The sequence below is a fragment of the Eulemur rufifrons genome, chromosome 10, assembly GCF_041146395.1.
Source record: "Eulemur rufifrons isolate Redbay chromosome 10, OSU_ERuf_1, whole genome shotgun sequence".
Taxonomy (NCBI): domain Eukaryota; kingdom Metazoa; phylum Chordata; class Mammalia; order Primates; family Lemuridae; genus Eulemur; species Eulemur rufifrons.
In genome coordinates, this window is record NC_090992.1 from 31,427,555 (window position 1) to 31,444,637 (window position 17,083).

At 41.4% G+C, this 17,083-nt stretch overlaps 1 protein-coding gene across 2 annotated transcripts in view; it reads right to left on the reverse strand.

The window, feature by feature from the left end:
- Nucleotides 1-17,083, reverse strand: part of HMGXB3 (HMG-box containing 3) — a 46,739-nt gene that overhangs the window by 16,979 nt on the left and 12,677 nt on the right. For both annotated transcript variants that reach the window (XM_069483932.1, XM_069483933.1), the window contains 5 exons: nucleotides 12,882-13,297; nucleotides 10,756-10,931; nucleotides 10,531-10,628; nucleotides 7,662-7,760; nucleotides 5,721-5,870 (listed from right to left, as the gene is read on the reverse strand). In XM_069483932.1, the coding sequence (XP_069340033.1) occupies nucleotides 5,721-5,870; nucleotides 7,662-7,760; nucleotides 10,531-10,628; nucleotides 10,756-10,931; nucleotides 12,882-13,297 (939 nt within the window). The remainder of the gene's footprint in view (nucleotides 1-5,720; nucleotides 5,871-7,661; nucleotides 7,761-10,530; nucleotides 10,629-10,755; nucleotides 10,932-12,881; nucleotides 13,298-17,083) is intronic.

The following is a 17,083-nucleotide window of genomic DNA, read 5'->3' on the forward strand; positions in this document are numbered from 1 at the left end:
AATCCAAAATTTTCTCAGCACCAGTATGACACTCCAGGGAAATACACATTGGAGCATTTCAGATTTTGGATTTTTTGGATTAGGGATGCTTAACTGGTATGTATTTGGCAGATATTCCAAAATGTGGAAAAAAAAATCCGAAAATCCCAAACACTTCTGGTCTTAAGCATTTTAGATAAGGATACTTCACCTGTACTAGTAAAACCAGAGAATTACATACACCTTTTGGTGATGGATTCAATAGTTAGCTCCCATTCATATGGGAGGATAACAGACCTGGGTTTTAGTTCTGGATATGCCACTTAACACTCTAGATGTGATACCTAAGGCAATTTACTTAATCTTTTTTGAGCCTCAATTTCCTCATCTGTGAAATGGGGCATAAAAATACTAGTAATCTCCTAGAACTGAGATTAAGAGAGATATTGCAAGTAAAACACATAGCATGATGCTTGTGATGCAATGAAATCTCTATGAATAGTAATTTTGATACATAAATAATTATCTGTTCTGCTTAAATATTTGTCTTTAATTCTCCAGGGTACAAGGGGATTTTATACACCAGTAAGATACGTCCAGGAACAATGTTCTCAAATACTTGCTAAAAACACGTCCTTCTCAAGGTCCCTTTTCAATGGAGGTTCCTCCCTGATCCTTTTTACCAATGGGGCACATAAATCACTCCCTCCTTTGTGTTCCCTGAGAGCACAACTTTACTGCAGAATTCATTACCTTATAGCTGTCAAACCACTGTCCTCCCTCTTCAGTGAGGATACAGTGCATGCTTACTTACTGATTCCCAACATCGGCACGAGGCCAGGGGCACACAAAAGATGCTGACAAGTATGTGCTGGACATATTATATGTTGCTTTGTAGAAGTTAATTGCTTAATGCTATAGTTTGGATGTGTGTCCCCTCCAAATCTCATGTTGAAATTTGGTCCCCAGTGCTGGAGGCGGGGCCTAATGGGAGTTGTTTGGGTCATAGGGGCAGATTCCCTCACGAACACATTAATGCCCTGAGGAGTAAGGAGTTCTCACTCTATCAGTTCCTGAGAGTCGGTTGTTAAAAAGAGCCTGGACCTCCCCCAACCCTTGCTTCCTCTCTTGCCCTGTAATCTCTGCACGTGACAGAGCCCCTTCACCCTCCACCAGGAGTAGAAGCAGCCTGAGGCCCTCTCAGAAAGCAGATGCTGGTGCCATCTTCTTTAAACCTCTTTTCTTTATAAATTGCCCAGCCTCAGGTATATTTTTATTGCAACACAAAACGGACACTTAGTAACAAGAAGGAGCTTTTGATTAACTCTGCATACCTGTGACAACTTTTGTCTGTAATAGTTAAGTTACTTATCTTTCTCCCCCACTAGACTGTAAGTTCCTTAAGAGGAGAGGCTATGTCCTACGCATCTCTGGAAGCCTGGCCCATAATGGGCATTCAGTACATGCTAGACGAAAGAATGAATGAACGAACGAACGAATGGCTGCAGAAGAGCTGACACTAGAACGAGCTGCCCTGAAGCTGTGTGTTCCCAGCCATGACTTACGTTGAACATGAGCTAGAACACTACTTGGCAGGAACAGTGCCCCTTTGCCTCTGAGCCAGAGAAGAGAGAGAGAAAAGAATGAAGACTATTCCAGCTCAGAGATATCGTGGTCTTAACTACAAATAGCTGGAGACAAACTGCATAGGAAATGTTTGGTCACCAGGGGGCTCCAAAGGGCAATATATGCAAGGGCTCCTGGGTTTCTGACCAGTTTTGTGGGAAACAAAAACATACACTTTACTTCTCCAAACTTTAGGAGATCCGAGGGTGAGGCAATGTCTGACGATAAGAGAAGGTCTGAATAGAAGGGTCCTGGGAGTGGGCAGCTATCAGTTAGCCAAAGAGAGAGGAATATAAATAAGAGTGGGATTTAACATCAATTGGCAAGAGATCCCCAACAATTCCTACCTAATGAGGAAAGTTAAGTCACTTCATCATCCTAGATTGAGGAAGTGCTCCATTTCCCTACTGCAAACCTCACAAATAGCTAAAATGAAATGGAAAGAGAAAGGAATACTCAGAGCATCTACCTATATAAAAAAGTCAACTCCATCCCATAATTATAGATCGCCACACATCGCGGGCAAGTTCCAAGGTTAGAAGGTGTGGGGAAAACAGATATACCTGCCGTAGAAGAGATTATGGTCTCATAGGAAATTAAGAGAAGCAGTCAGTATGGGGTATGATCAATACGTGGAAAGAGGAGCACCTTGAACTCATGGAAAATCCAGGAAGAAAGCTCACTTCCTGCAGAGGGCTTCCAGCAGAGCAAGAGAATCCAATGGAAGCTATGGGCCCATTTTGCATGCAATTTGGGGGGTTTATAGACCCCATGACTCAATTCTGAGTCTTCTCTAGGGCTCCTGGGTTCTCAGAGTAAAATGCCCAGATCCAATCCACCTTGCCTGCTTTCTTTTACCAATGGGGAAACTGAAACTCAGGAAGCTCCCAGCTCAGGGTCACTTCCAGCCAGATCTCTCAATTCCTAGTCCTGGTGTTTTCTTCACTAAGCCATCAGTGCCACACACTTTCTCACAAGGACCACAACCTCAGAACACTACCTCAAGCACCGAAACAGATCTGGAGACTGGGGATGAGATTCGTCACCAGAAAGGCCCCTCTTCACATGTAAAGAAAGAGCTTGAAGCAGTTTTCCCCATCTCTCTGGCCCTGTTCACTCCCAACCCCCCCTAAGTCTCCCTCCTGAAATAACCTACCTGTAGGCCTCTCCCTGGCTCAAGGATATTGGGTCCCCACTGACTAAAGAACAAACTGCCCAGCCTGGCATCCAAGACCTTCCATGATGTGGTTCCGACATGCTTTTCAGGTCTTATTTTCCTAACTACTGCCCCGCCCCCCCACACCTTCTCCTCCAGCCAAATGGAACACTTCATTTTTGCTCACGCTAGTCCTTACGTATGGCACGCCTTCCCCTTCCAGCCAAATCCTGCCCATCTGTCAAGTGCCAAGGTCCATCTCAGATCCTGATATGTTCTGTGTGCCACCCCCTCTCCCTGCAAGGCAGATCAGTGATATTTCTCTTCTTACCCTCATTTCAGTCTTTTCCCTTGCTGCCTCAAATGCTGTCACTTTCTGTTCACCTTAAAATACTCGTGTGGAAATTCTGAGGACCTCTGAAAATACCCATTTTTCCTGGTTCTAATAATAATTTTTAAAAGAGCCCTAAGGAGCCAAATGAAATGTAGCTTGGTCCAACTTCAACTTCAGAGAGCAGGTTTGCCAAGACTACTAGAAGTAAAGCTTTGTGATTAGCCAAAAGCTTTGCAGGGAAACTGAAAGGAAAGTGGCGATCTAATCTACAAAGTCTTGGGGTTAGCGTTCCCTGTTTACCCAAAGAATAAATCAACTTACAGGTCCTGTGCCAGGCCTCAGAGCTAAGAGGATGCAACCGTTTCACCCCTCTCTTCTTCTGAATCCTATTTAAGGCCTGTGCTACGATTCTCTTCAGTGAATGAACTCTTGGTTCTTCGAGATCAAGCAAGGTACCTGGTCAAACCCCTCCCCTTGGCAATGGGGACAAGGAGGCCCAGAAAGAGGAAGGCACTTGCACAGCTTTGGAACTTACAGCCTGCTCCCAGTTCTGATGGTCTAAATATTAGGTCATTAAATATGAAATGTCTGATTTCGAATCAAAAGTGTAGTTTAGGCCGGGCACGGTGGCTCACGCCTGTAATCCTAGCACTCTGGGAGGCCGAGGCGGGTGGATCGCTCAAGGTCAGGAGTTCGAGACCAGCCTGAGCAAGAGCGAGACCCCGTCTCTACTAAAAATAGAAAGAAATTATATGGACAACTAAAAATATATATACAGAAAAATTAGCCGGGCATAGTGGCGCATGCCTGTAGTCCTAGCTACTCGGGAGGCTGAGGCAGGAGGATTGCTTGAGCCCAGGAGTTTGAGGTTGCTGTGAGCTAGGCTGACGCCACGGCACTCACTCTAGCCTGGGCAACAAAGTGAGACTCTGTCTCAAAAAAAAAAAAAAAAAAAAAAAAAAGTGTAGTTTATATCGCAAACAAGAAGCAGTAATCAAAGTATGTGCCTGAACTGTCAACACAGTTTTGTCATCTTAACAGTAGCTTGTTTATGCCAGCAGCAAAGAAGCCTGGAGAACAAGTGGTGACAAAATTGCAAAAGGTATTTTCCATGGCTTGTTGAGAATTGAATATTTTTCCTATAAGAAGTGGTCCAAAGCGTGGAAGAAGTGGGAGTCAGTTGGTGCAAGGTCTGCTGAATACGGTGGATGACAGAGAGTTTCCAAGTCCAGCCTCTGTAGTTTGAGCAGCATTGTTTGTGCGACATATGGTCAAGTGTTATCTTTCGAGAGGATTGGCCTGTCTCTATTGACCAATATTGGCTGCTTAATCGCAAACATCTTCATCATTTTGTCCAACTGGTTGCAGCAGACTTCTGCTGTAATCGAATGACCAGGTTTCATGAAGCTGTAGTGGATAATACCAGTGCTATGCCACCAAACAGATATCATTAGCTTTTTTTAGATGAATATTCGGTTTTAGACTGTGTTTTGGCACTTCATCTTTATCCAACCACTGTGCTGGATGCTTGTGATTGTCAAAAAGAATCCATTTTTCATCATACGTAAAAATAGTGTGGAAATGTTTTGCCTTTATGACGTGACAGCAAAGAAAGGCAAGCTTCAAGACAATTTCTCTGCTGACACTTGTTTAATTCATGCAGAACCCATCTATCCAGCTTCTTTTCCTTGCTGACTTGTTTCAAATGGTCCAAAATTGTTGGAATAGTAACATCAAATCTTGCTGGTAATTTACAGAGGTAGAGATGGATTCGCTTCCACTACAGCTTTCAGCTCATCATTATCATCATTATCACTATCTATCTGATGGTCCATGTGGCTCATTTTCAAGAACAAAACTTCTCAAACCATCAACATACTGTGCATTCATTAGCCACATCCTTTCCACACACTTGATATTTCAAGCTGTCTGTGTTGCATTGGTTCCACGATGGAACTCATATTCGAAAATAACACAAATTTTTGACATACCCATGGTTCCACAAAAATTGCTCTAAAAAAACTTTGAAAGATAATCAGAAGCTGGCCAGGTGCGGTGGCTCACGCCTGTAATCCCAGCACTCTGGGAGGCCGAGGCGGGTGGATCGTTTGAGCTCAGGAGTTCAAGACCAGCCTGAGCAAGAGCGAGACCCCGTCTCTACAAAAAAAAAAAAAAAACCCAGAAAGAAATTATCTGAATAACTAAAAATACATAGAAAAAATTAGCCGGGCATGGTGGCGCATGCCTGTAGTCCCAGCTACTCGGGAGGCTGAGGCAGAAGTATTGCTTGAACCCAGGAGTTTGAGGTTGCTGTGAGCTAGGCTGACGCCACAGCACTCTAGCCTGGGCAACACAGTGAGACTCTGTCTCAAAAAAAAAAGATAATCACATGCCAAAATGTGTTTGAAAGACTGAGGATGTACCTTTACAATAAAAATTAAACAAGTGTCAAAGTGAAATGTCAGAGATAACAACTTTCAAACTTAGTACTTAAGGAAACCGGACATTTCATACTTAATAACCTAAGACTATCATGTATTAAAAAATCCTTTCATTTCCACTAAAACAGGTTTGCTAACGGAGCCCAACCCAAGGCTAGGGTTTATGCTTGGGGAAGGAACTCACGACAGCCTTGGTGGTTTTCTCAGTTCGGTCTTTGGCAAGGTTAAAACCACAGCTGGGGCAGATCCGAGGTTTGTGCCGGTTGGTGTAGACATAGCTACAAGAGGGATTCTTGCACTTTCCCCGACCTCTTGATGTAGCCAGGCCCAAGTCCTAAAAAGACAAGACCAGCATTCAATTGTACAAAAGTTAAACCTATACAGAATCCAGAACCAAGATGAACAGCTGCCACTAAATCAGAAAAGAGTGGCAATTCCAAGTCAGATTTAGCCTAACTTATAAAGAGCCTTGAAGCAAGATCTCTTTTCTGCAATTAACCCTTTTCAATTTAATACAGGCCGTATAATTTCGGCAAACCCAGTTCTTTCCTATCTGTGAAACAAGAGAGGTGACTCTCAAAGGTCTGGAATTCAAACACGTTCAGGGTGCAGGCAGTTGGCAAAGTAAAGCAGGTCTATGTGAACAAGGAGTACTAGATACTGGGGTGAACTAAAGATTTCAAGCCCTGCCTAAAGACAAAGTGTGACTTCTGGACTATTTAAGGTCAAAACTCAAGCCTCTAAGCTCCTGTGATAAGTTACTGTCTAATCAGCCAAACAGAGGTGCTGGGCAGTTCCCACAAGATGGTAAATCTAGTGGCCCCCTGTAGCCAAAAGGAGTAGAGAGTGACAGAATGTAGGGCATGGAGAAGGTAGTGATTATAATTAGGTCATTGGAAAAAGAAGTCCAAGCAAATCCCCAGGATAAGAGGTACAGCCTCCTCGGGGATCAGGCCAGGCTAGGCATTAACTCACCCTACTGTGCTATCTTGTTCACCAGTGAATCCCCAGCACAGAGCTTGGCACATGACAGGTACTCCACAAATATTTTTTGAATGAATGAATGACCCTTTCTTAAACCTGTCTGCCATCATAAGGTGAGAAGTTTTTAAAAATCTAGCTGCTCTCTCAGAATCTGTTCATCTTAATCATATCAGCCAGAGAAATTATCAAAAGATGTCTGGCTGGTTGATAATTTAAGGATCAACAGAATTAGAGAATGTGAAGAGTGATATAAGCCCCAAAGATATCCAAACCAAGGCAACATTTTACAGACGGTGAAACTGAAGACCAGAGAAGGCAAAGCCTTGCAAGGGGCATATGGCATGCCAGTGGCAGAGCCAGCACTACTGCTGGACTTCCACTGTCTAGAATTTATTCCACTGCTCTGTGCTCCTTACCCTGCAAACGATGATTCTCAAAGTCACACATTCATTGACTGGAACGTTAATATGTGTTATATTAAAAATAAAAGGGGGGGTCCAAAAACCCTTGTGGGGAATGCTAGGCTAAACAAAATAAGTTGCTTTACTAAAGTATTTCTCAAACCCTACAAGACGCTAGTATAAACGGTGCGGTAGCTCACACTTATAATCCCAGCTGAGACTGGGGCAGGAGGATCACTAGAGCCCAGGAGCTCAGGACCAGCCTGAGCAATATAGTAACATCCTATCCCAAACAAGAAAAAAAAAAAAAAAAAGACAATGAAAAAAGAAATAAGATATTAATATTAAATGTGACTTTGTTTTAGCGAGGAAAATGCAACATTGCCTAAACTTACCTGTCGAATACACTTCCCAGGCCAAAAGGTTCAAAGACTGTTGAATGCTAAATCTGGACCGAATTTTTATCTCTGACAACTCTCAATAAAAATACACTAATCTTAGCTGGCCTACACTTCATAAATGTCACCTGGGGGAAAAAAAAATCAAAACAACCTAGCAGATTCACCCAGTAGCTATCTTTGTATCAGGGATGGGATGTTCAGCATTGATGATCTATATATACTTGACCTTGATCTCACTCCCAGCTACCACCAACCCTTCTCCCCTCAGCCTCCTACTCACCCTCAACCACAAAATCAAAACCACCTCCATGCCAACCCATCTCCTGGCTGTACACTTACCAGTGTGACAGTGCAGCTGTACTTATATGGAGGAAATATATCGGGCTTGACTTCTACAACTTTCACCTGAGGTGTCCTGTTGGATGGGCCACTTGGTAGCTGTGGATCAGAACAAGTTATTTAGTGCTTTTGAATCTCAGCCAAACTCCTGAGGTCCTGTGTCCCGAAGCAACTTGAGGAAAGAGTTTCCTGGGGCATCTGTAGAGTTATGCTTCAAATGAGCCCTCTGGATTGCCACTTGGCAGTCATTAGCCCACCAAAGGCTGAGTGTCATGGTCAAGTCCAGAACTTGCCACACTCTTCTGTGCAGCTTCTAACACCGTGTATTAGAAACACCATGAATCAGGTTTACAACTATTAATACTATCAAGTGACAAAAGCATTTAAGAGCTATATACACAAATAGACGGTTGGATGACGCTAGCACAGAAAGAAGTCTTAAAAACTATTCACTGATATGTCACAGGGTGAAGAGGGTGATAGTTGTTTCTCTCCTTTTACCACTATCTATAAAATTTTCAAATGTTTTATAAGAAATGTGTGTGTGTGCGTGTGTGTGTATATAATAACACTAAGAAAGAAAGAGCCAGGCTTGGTAGTTCACACCTGTAATCCCAGCACTTTGGGGGGCCTAGGGAGGAGGACTGCTTGAGGCCAGGAGTTCAAGACCAGCCTTGGCAATACAGCAAGACCCTGTCTCTACAAAAAATAAGAAAAATAAGCTGGGCAGGTGCACACCTATAGTCCCAGCTATGCAAGAGCCTGATCAGGAGGATCGCTTGAGCTTAGGAATTCAAGGCTATAGTGAGCTATGATCCTATCACTGCACTCCAGCCAGGCAACAGAGCAAGACCTTGTTTCTAAAAAAAAATAAATTTTAAAAATTTAAAAAGGAAAGAAAGTATTCTAAATTTAAATTATTCTGTAATAGTGAATTTAAGTCTATTTCAGAATGTAAGATTTCACGTACCTGTTAATTCATATAAACGAAGAAAAAAGCTTGTGGTTTTTAATAAATACCCAATGTTGCCAATCAAAAGGAAAATATTACAGAGAAGACTTGGAGTTTACCCAAGTGAACAGAGTGTACATGAAGGGAACCTAAGGGCTAGAAATTTACAAAACCATTGAAGCTGACTAGACACCTTTCTTCTATAACAAAAGAACACACATACGTCCAGAGCTGCCACCATATCTGAGTAGCAAACGAAACAGCTCTCAAAGTAAAAGGCAGTTGATATTCATGTCAGGGCCAATTTAGAACTGTCAAAGAAAGGAAATTACCTTACAAAGAGCACATGGCAAGGGATATGGCAGACCAATTTTCCTATTCCAACCTGATCCAAGTTGAAACAGGAAAGAATTTTCAAACTATGGGCCACTAATGCCACCATAACCAGCAATTTGCAAACAGGAAATGGGAAATACCAAAGTGACTACATACAATGGCACAATTCCATTAAAATTTTAATGTGTATTGTTAACTTGGCTGGTATAAAAATGTGCTTGTGGCCGGGCGCGGTGGCTCACGCCTGTAATCCTAGCACTCTGGGAGGCCGAGGTGGGCGGATCGTTTGAGCTCAGGAGTTCGAGACCAGCCTGAGCAAGAGCGAGACCCCATCTCTACTAAAAATAGAAAGAAATTATATGGACAGCTAAAAAAAATATATATATATAGAAAAAATTAGCCGGGCATGGTGGTGCATGCCTGTAGTCCCAGCTACTCGGGAGGCTGAGACAGGAGGATCGCTTGAGCTCAGGAGTTTGAGGTTGCTGTGAGCTAGGCTGACGCCACGGCACTCACTCTAGCCTGGGCAACAGAGTGAGACTCTGTCTCAAAAAAAAAAAAAAAAAAAAAAAAAAAAAATGTGCTTGTTACTGAGGGTCAAGTTTGAAAAATGCTGACTTGGGGGAATTTTGATAGTAATGATTTAGCCACATACGACCAAAAAAAAAAAAAAAAAAAAAAAGCTTAAACAAAATCTTAAGAATAAATATGTTTGAACACATGGAATTTTGATACCTGGAAAATCTTTAATAGCTGTATCATGAAATCAAATATATATAGGCCATAAACTGGTATATCGAGTAAGAACCACATTTTTGGTTTAAGAAATTATATTAAAAAATAAACACACATAAATTCAGAAAAAGAGCTATAAGGTGAAAGAGTACACACCAGGTTGTCAATGTTAGTTCTGGGTGGCAGGATCACAAGGGACTTGATTTCTTTCTCTTTTACTTGAATTTTCTGTATTTTCTACAAAAATCATGCATTTATTTTTAAAAGAAGGCTAAAGAGACATGACAACTAAATGCAATATCTGATCCTAGACTGGATCCTATACTAGAGGGGGAAAATGCTATATATAAAGAACATAACTGGAGAAAACTGACAAAACTGGAATGTGAATGGGAGATTAAAGGTATGCATCAATGTTTCAGTAAAAAAAAAAATCCCTATTCTTAGGAAATACACAAAGAAGCATTAAGGAGTAAAAGGGCCATGTAACTTACCCTTAAATTATGTGTATTTTATACACATACATACACAAATGGTGGAGGGGGGCCACAAGCAAAAATGATAAAGCAAAATGGGCTAATACATTAACAATGGATCACTCTGGGTAAAGAGTATGTGGGTGTCAAGTTTTTTTCTACATTATAAACTATTTCTAAACAAAAGCCTTAAAATATGCATTCATTTTATAAAAAGAAACTTAAAAATCATTCATGTTAACCTCCTCCTAGAGGTCTACCAGTGTGTAAGAATTGGAGTCTGCCACTATAGGGGTTTGCCTATAACTTTATACATTAAACGAAAACAGGCAGACCTGCAAACACCTCCCCTTCTGGGGATGGGTCTTACCTTCACCTCACCAGTGCTAGATGGCTGCTGGATGGGTTGGCCCAGCTGCTTCAGTGTGCTTGGCTTTAGGCCACAAGTCTTCACAGCGGGAGTCTTATCTGAGAGAACCAGGAGCCAAACTGGTGACTGAAGTGCATTCAGAGTCACCCATCCCCACTCTCAATCCCCACTCCTGCCCACTTCCCAGCAGACAGCCCCTCCTCCCAGGTCTGTCCCAGCCCTTACCACTCAGGGAAAAGGCCTGCCTAGCCCTGGGCAGGCCCATGCCGCTGCCTCGCCCCACATTAACTGGGGCTGGCAGGATTGCTCTCATGGGTCTTGCTGCAGCCAGTAATGAGGACTTGCCCCGTGCTCTGCCTTTAAGCTCTGGATTTCTGGGCCCAGAGGTGAGAAGGTCAACCCTGAAAAAAATGAGGAAAATCTCCTGGAAATTCTGGACCAAGGGAAGAAAACCAAAATGCAGTCTCCAAATAGCACTTTATTAGAGAACAGTAAAGTGTTTAAACTATCAAACTTTAGACAGATTGAGTTCAAATTCAACCATCAAATAGCTATGTGGCCCTGGGAAGTAATTTCACTCTTCTGTTAACCCCAAGTTTCAAATATGTAAAATGAGATAGTAATTACTTATACTTTATGGGGTCATTACAAAGACACAAAAGTGTAAAACAGTGTGTAATGCCTACAGTACATGATGCCAACAGCGACTGTAGTTATAACATCTAATCTGCCTCTAATTACAGCAAGTACTTAAAGTGTATCCGCCTCCCACATGAGGGCAGCTTAGAGACCCTGGAGAACAAAGTCCATGTTATCTTTATCTTTGCAGCACCAATGTTGAACACAGGGCCTACAAGAGAAGCCTCAATAAACCTTTGCTAAACTGTTTCATGTGTCCCAAACAAAAGGTCTAAAATGCACAGCTTCATCTTTTAAGTATATAAAACCATTTCCAAAGTATATTGTTAAATAAATTTTTTAAAAAAGCTAAATGTAAAAGTATGTATGTTATGCTACCATTTGTATTTAAAAAGTGGAAAAAAATCATATGCACACACATATTTGTATGTGTTTAAAATTATCTCTAGAAACATAGAAAGTTGGGAATATTAACTGTATCTGGGAAATGATGACTGAAGGGACAGAAAGATTTTTGCATACATATTCCTTATCCCTCTTGAGTTTGAATCATGTGAATTTACTTCCTATTTGACAATAAAAATTCTAAAATCATAATAACATAAACCAGAATTTCTAAACCTTGGTACTAAGGGTTGAGTATCCCTTATCTGAAATGCATAGGACCAGAAGTTTATTTCAAATTTTTTTGGATTGTGGAATATTTGCATTATATTTACCAAAAATATACCCAAAAATCCAAAATCCTCCAACATGCATTTCCTTTGAGGATCATGTCAGTGCTCAGATTTTGGAGCATTTTGGATTTCAGATTTTTGTATTAGAGATACTCAACCTATATAAACATTTTGGGCCAGATAATTCCTTGATGTGGGAGGCTATCCTGTATAGGATGTTTAGCATCCCTCTAGATCTCCACCCTCTAGATGCCAGTAGCACCCCTTCCCCAGTTATGATAACCAAAAATGTCTCTAAGCATTGCCAAAATGTCCCCTGGGGGCAAATTGTTCCCAGTTGAGAGCCACTAACACGAACAGAATAAGGGCCTTCAGTTACAAGAACAAAACTGCCTCTAGGAAGGCTTACATGTAGAATCCCATTAATCTTTTAAGGAGGAAAAGATAACTCAAACTTATTGACTTCCTCGTATTTGAAAAGTGCTGGGTTGCAAGCTTTACTTTCAGTCTGTACAGTCAAAGGAGAATAAGATTTTTTTAATACCCAACTCAAGATTTTTCAGAGGAGTGAAATGAAGTCAAGGGCTACGAAGTAAATATATGCCCAAGGTCAAACCAAAGCCAAGGACAGTAACAGCCAAAACTGACTTCTCTGATCACCAGGCCAGACTCTTTCTATAGGACACTTTAATAGGGCTTCTCTTTCTAAATCCAGTATCCAGAGTTCGTAAGTCATAGTTATAACACTGCCCAAAGCCTGTACCAGCAAGACTCTAATAACTGCTTTAGGGAGATTGACAAGAGATGTACAAGTAATCTGACAGCAGTGCAGGGACAGCAGAGTATAAGGGGAAAGGTAAATCATTACATATCTCTAGGCCCTGGTTCTGTATCTCTAAAACAGGAACCACTAGCTGGGCTCTGCTGCCTCTCTTGGGCATGCCGTTAGGAACGTGGAATAAAACAAAAACATGAGGCATTTGCAAAGCTGCTATCCTAAATACAGCCCTATAATATATACATATATCGACTTACCCTGTAGGTTTTTTAGGAGCAGGGAGTGAACTGGAGGTGCTAGTCCCCTCAGCTGGTGGTATGTCTGCTCCAGGACTGTCATTCTCAGTTGTCCCCAGAGTAACCTCAGGCTGCATACCACTTTTGACGACCGGCGTCTTAGTGACTGCTATACCACAATTCCCAGGAGTTTCCTTGACCAAAATATGGGCGTCGGAGATGATCACTTCCTCCCACTCATTGTCCTTGCCCACTTCTCTTGGAGGAGCTACACTTAGGAGCTGGCTTACAGCTTCTGAATTCTCCAGAGTCAGTTTAGAGGCATTTTCCTTAGAGGAATTTTGCTCAGTGGTGACAGGCTGCTGGCTTCTCTTAACCACAGAGCCTCTGGAAGAGACACCAGGAGCCAATTCTACTTTGACTTTGGCTGGCTTCTCCTAGAAAAATAAGAATATCTTTCATGCATAAAGCATTTTACAGCTGACAATAACACTCACGAACAGTCATTAATTTGACCATCTTATTAATAACATATGAGCAACAGACAAGGAAACTGAGGTCTGTACAAACAAAAAGACTAACTTAAGTTCCTAAATATAAAATTGGCCTAAATCTAAGTCTTCTGACTACAGGTTCCTTACACTATAGTATTAAATGCTTGGATTAGGATAAAGATGTTGTCCTCCTAACAAATTCATCATTGACAGGTCTTTTCCGGTTTTAAACAAATGTTGGCATTTTTCGGCTTAACTTTTCATTGATTATTCAGAAGTCTGCTTCTCTATATCTAGAAAGAAGCTGACAGACATACTGCCATACAGGGCCTAACAGTCCTAAATTGTTAACCTTGGTGGTCCTTTTATGAGATTCAGTTAATCCCAATGTGGTCACAATCTCACATGGATAGACTCAGTTTCCCAACTCCTTTAGGAAAAACCCGACCTTTTGTCCCAGATTCTTTCAGGTGAGTCTTAAGAATGACTTACACATATGCCACATACTTTGTGCTGGGTCAAATTAACTCATACAAATTAATTATGTGTTAGAAAATAGCAGCTGCTATCTCAGATTGATCTATTTTTAAAAAGTCCTTGGTACCTTAGCTTTCATTCAATCAGCACTGCTGTGGAAATAACAGTATTATTTATATACATTAATACATTTGAACACACATTTAAAAAATTTTTTTAAAGCAGTGGTTGACGCTGGAATAGGTTTCAGAAAGGTTTTTTTCTTTCCCTGTGTATTGTGAAAGGCACTGTAAACTAAGAGACATAAAATATAAAAGCCAGGTTCTGTCTGGGTTGAGCTCCACTCTTAGTTATATAGTCTAAGGGCAGCTTCAACTGAATCCTCATTTCCCCATTATGAAATAACAGAGGATTGGGCTCTCAGTGTTCGTCAACAGAAGAAAGCAAGCACTGTGGGCAACCCAGTTCTTCACTGGGCAGGACCTTTCCTATACACTGTAGGAAATGCAGCATCTGCAGCTAAAGTTATCACTCAAAACCCCACATTTCCAAAGCCATCTAGGTGGTATACTACCCCTAGTTAAGCACCAATAACAGATAACCTCTAAGAGCTCTCCAGTAAAAGCATTCTCAGATTCTAACACACAATATCCCCTTAGAATGAGTAAACATGGAGAAAAATTCCAAATACACTACACAGAGCTAATTTATCATTGGAGAGGGAAAATTCAGCAGAAAAACAGGAGATTGAACTCATTTTTTGACATCTTTGAGCAAAGCACTGCCTACTAAGTAGGCTATTTTAGACAAATATTGTTGCAGGAAGATTGTAACTTACTCTGAGCAAAAACCTCTACCCAATGATCTCACATTTCCTTAACTTAGCCTACTCATTTTAGATGTTACTTTCTTTCAAGAGGGAAGGTAAATACAACTAGCTGTCTGCTCAAACAGACCTCAATTACTGCCATCAGAAAGCCCACAAGAATGAAGCCTTGAGCTAAACAGCATTATACGCTTTCTTTTGTTCTATCCAACTCATTGGGAACTATGCCACACATTTCAGCTAATTTTAGCCAGTATGAACTCTAGAACAATACAAGAAAAGGTGAGTCATTTCCTGACTGACACAAACACATTTGGAGCTTTTAGAAAGGATTTATATTTGCTACCTCAAAAATCAGAACTCAAGAAATCTTAGATTCTGCAGCTAAACAGCAAAGCAATGCCCAAGAAGTATGGTTTAGTAGAAGAGGCGCTGGGATAGCTGGATGAACTTAGCCAAGTCACTCCTCTTGAATCTATTTTTCCTTAGCTAGAAACTTAGAAGCTAGCTAGCTGATAACCAAAGTCATTTTTATCTTTAAAATTCTAAGTGCACTGATATTAAAATGTTACCTGTTTTCCTTCTCACACTCATTCTGTTTCTATGAAATTTTGAAATCGCAGTATCTACTTCTCCCTCCCCCCCCCACCTCCAACTTGAACAGAAGTGCAGTATCTACTCTTTACATGGTAATTCTTGCAAAAAACACTAGGAAGGAAAATTCAGACTTAGTAAACTGTCAAAATGGGGACAAGTAACTAAGAAAAAAATTCTTTTCAGGCCATGAGCTTGATCTTAAGGAAGAGAACCATGGCTCAATAGTTATTTCAAAGGGGGGTGGGAAACACACATATAAGAAACATAAAGGAAAGCCAAAGTAAAAACAGAGCCTGAAGGAGACACAAGCCCACCATGATCACTTACACCCTTCCATACACAATTATTGGAAATAAGGTCACTTAATACACCTGCTTTCCATTGCTGAAGAGGCACCAAGGAGGATTCTGACTACCATCCAACTCAATCTCCCTACTGCAACTGAAGTGCATTTTTGGGGAATAGAGAGGGAATAAATTAATGGCTTCACAGACACACACCAGAGAAGATGGGCACAAAGGGCACAAGGAACTCAGCAAAAGTCCTGGCCGGGCACCGTGGCTCAAGCCTGTAATCCTAGCACTCTGGGAGGTCAAGGCAGGAGGATCGCTTGAGGTCAGGAGTTCAAGACCAGCCTGAGCAAGAGTGAGAGCCCCCGTCTCTACTAAAAATAGAAAAAAGTATCCAGGATGCACTTGGCCATAGTCCCAGCTGTTCAGGAGGCTGAAACAGGAGGATCGCTTGAGCCCAGGAACCAGAAGTTGCAGTGAGCTATGACGACACCACTGCACTCTAGCCAGGATGACAGAGAAATATTGTCTCTAAAAAAAAAAAAACAGGCCGGGCGCGGTGGCTCACGCCTGTAATCCTAGCACTCTGGGAGGCCGAGGTGGACGGATCGTTTGAGCTCAGGAGTTCGAGACCAGCCTGAGCAAGAGCGAGACCCCATCTCTACTAAAAATAGAAAGAAATTATATGGACAGCTAAAAATATATATAGAAAAAATTAGCCGGGCATGGTGGTGCATGCCTGTAGTCCCAGCTACTCGGGAGGCTGAGACAGGAGGATCGCTTGAGCTCAGGAGTTTGAGGTTGCTGTGAGCTAGGCTAACGCCACGGCACTCACTCTAGCCAGGGCAACAAAGCCAGACTCTGTCTCAAAAAAAAAAAAAAAAAAAAAAAACAAACCCTAAAACCAAACAAAAAATTTCCTGAGTGACACTAGCACTAGGTCTTCCTGACTCTAGAAGTGGTAATATGAAGAGCAACAGTAGAGATAATAATTGTATTGTTGTCAATTATGATGACAGCAGAGAACATTCATTGAGGATTTCCTATGTACCAGAACCTGTACCATTAACTCTACATGGATAATCTTATTTGACTCTCTAACCACCCTAATGAGGTAGGTACTACTATAAACTTCCATTTATAGATGAGAGAAAACCTAAATCAAGGAATAGAGATATAAAATGACTTGCCCAAGATTACAGTTAAAAACGTGGGAAGCAAGCATCTGAACCAAGGAAGCTGATTCCAGAATTATATTAATTATTATCCTGTCTCCTGGAATTGGTGCTTCTTTAAACTTACCCAGAGGCCAAAACATTCATCCAGAGGGCAAAAGTCACCATCCCAGTATTTCTCAAAGAGATGTACCGTGGAAATTGCCCCAGAGGAATTTAAAGGTATGCTGCTATACAAGTTTTCTCTACACAAATATGTTTCGATCATGCTGAGTTAAACATATGACAATCGCAATCCTATCCTACACAATTTTCACTAAAATAATGCTTTCTTTTCTACCTATCCAAATTCTATTGATTCTTC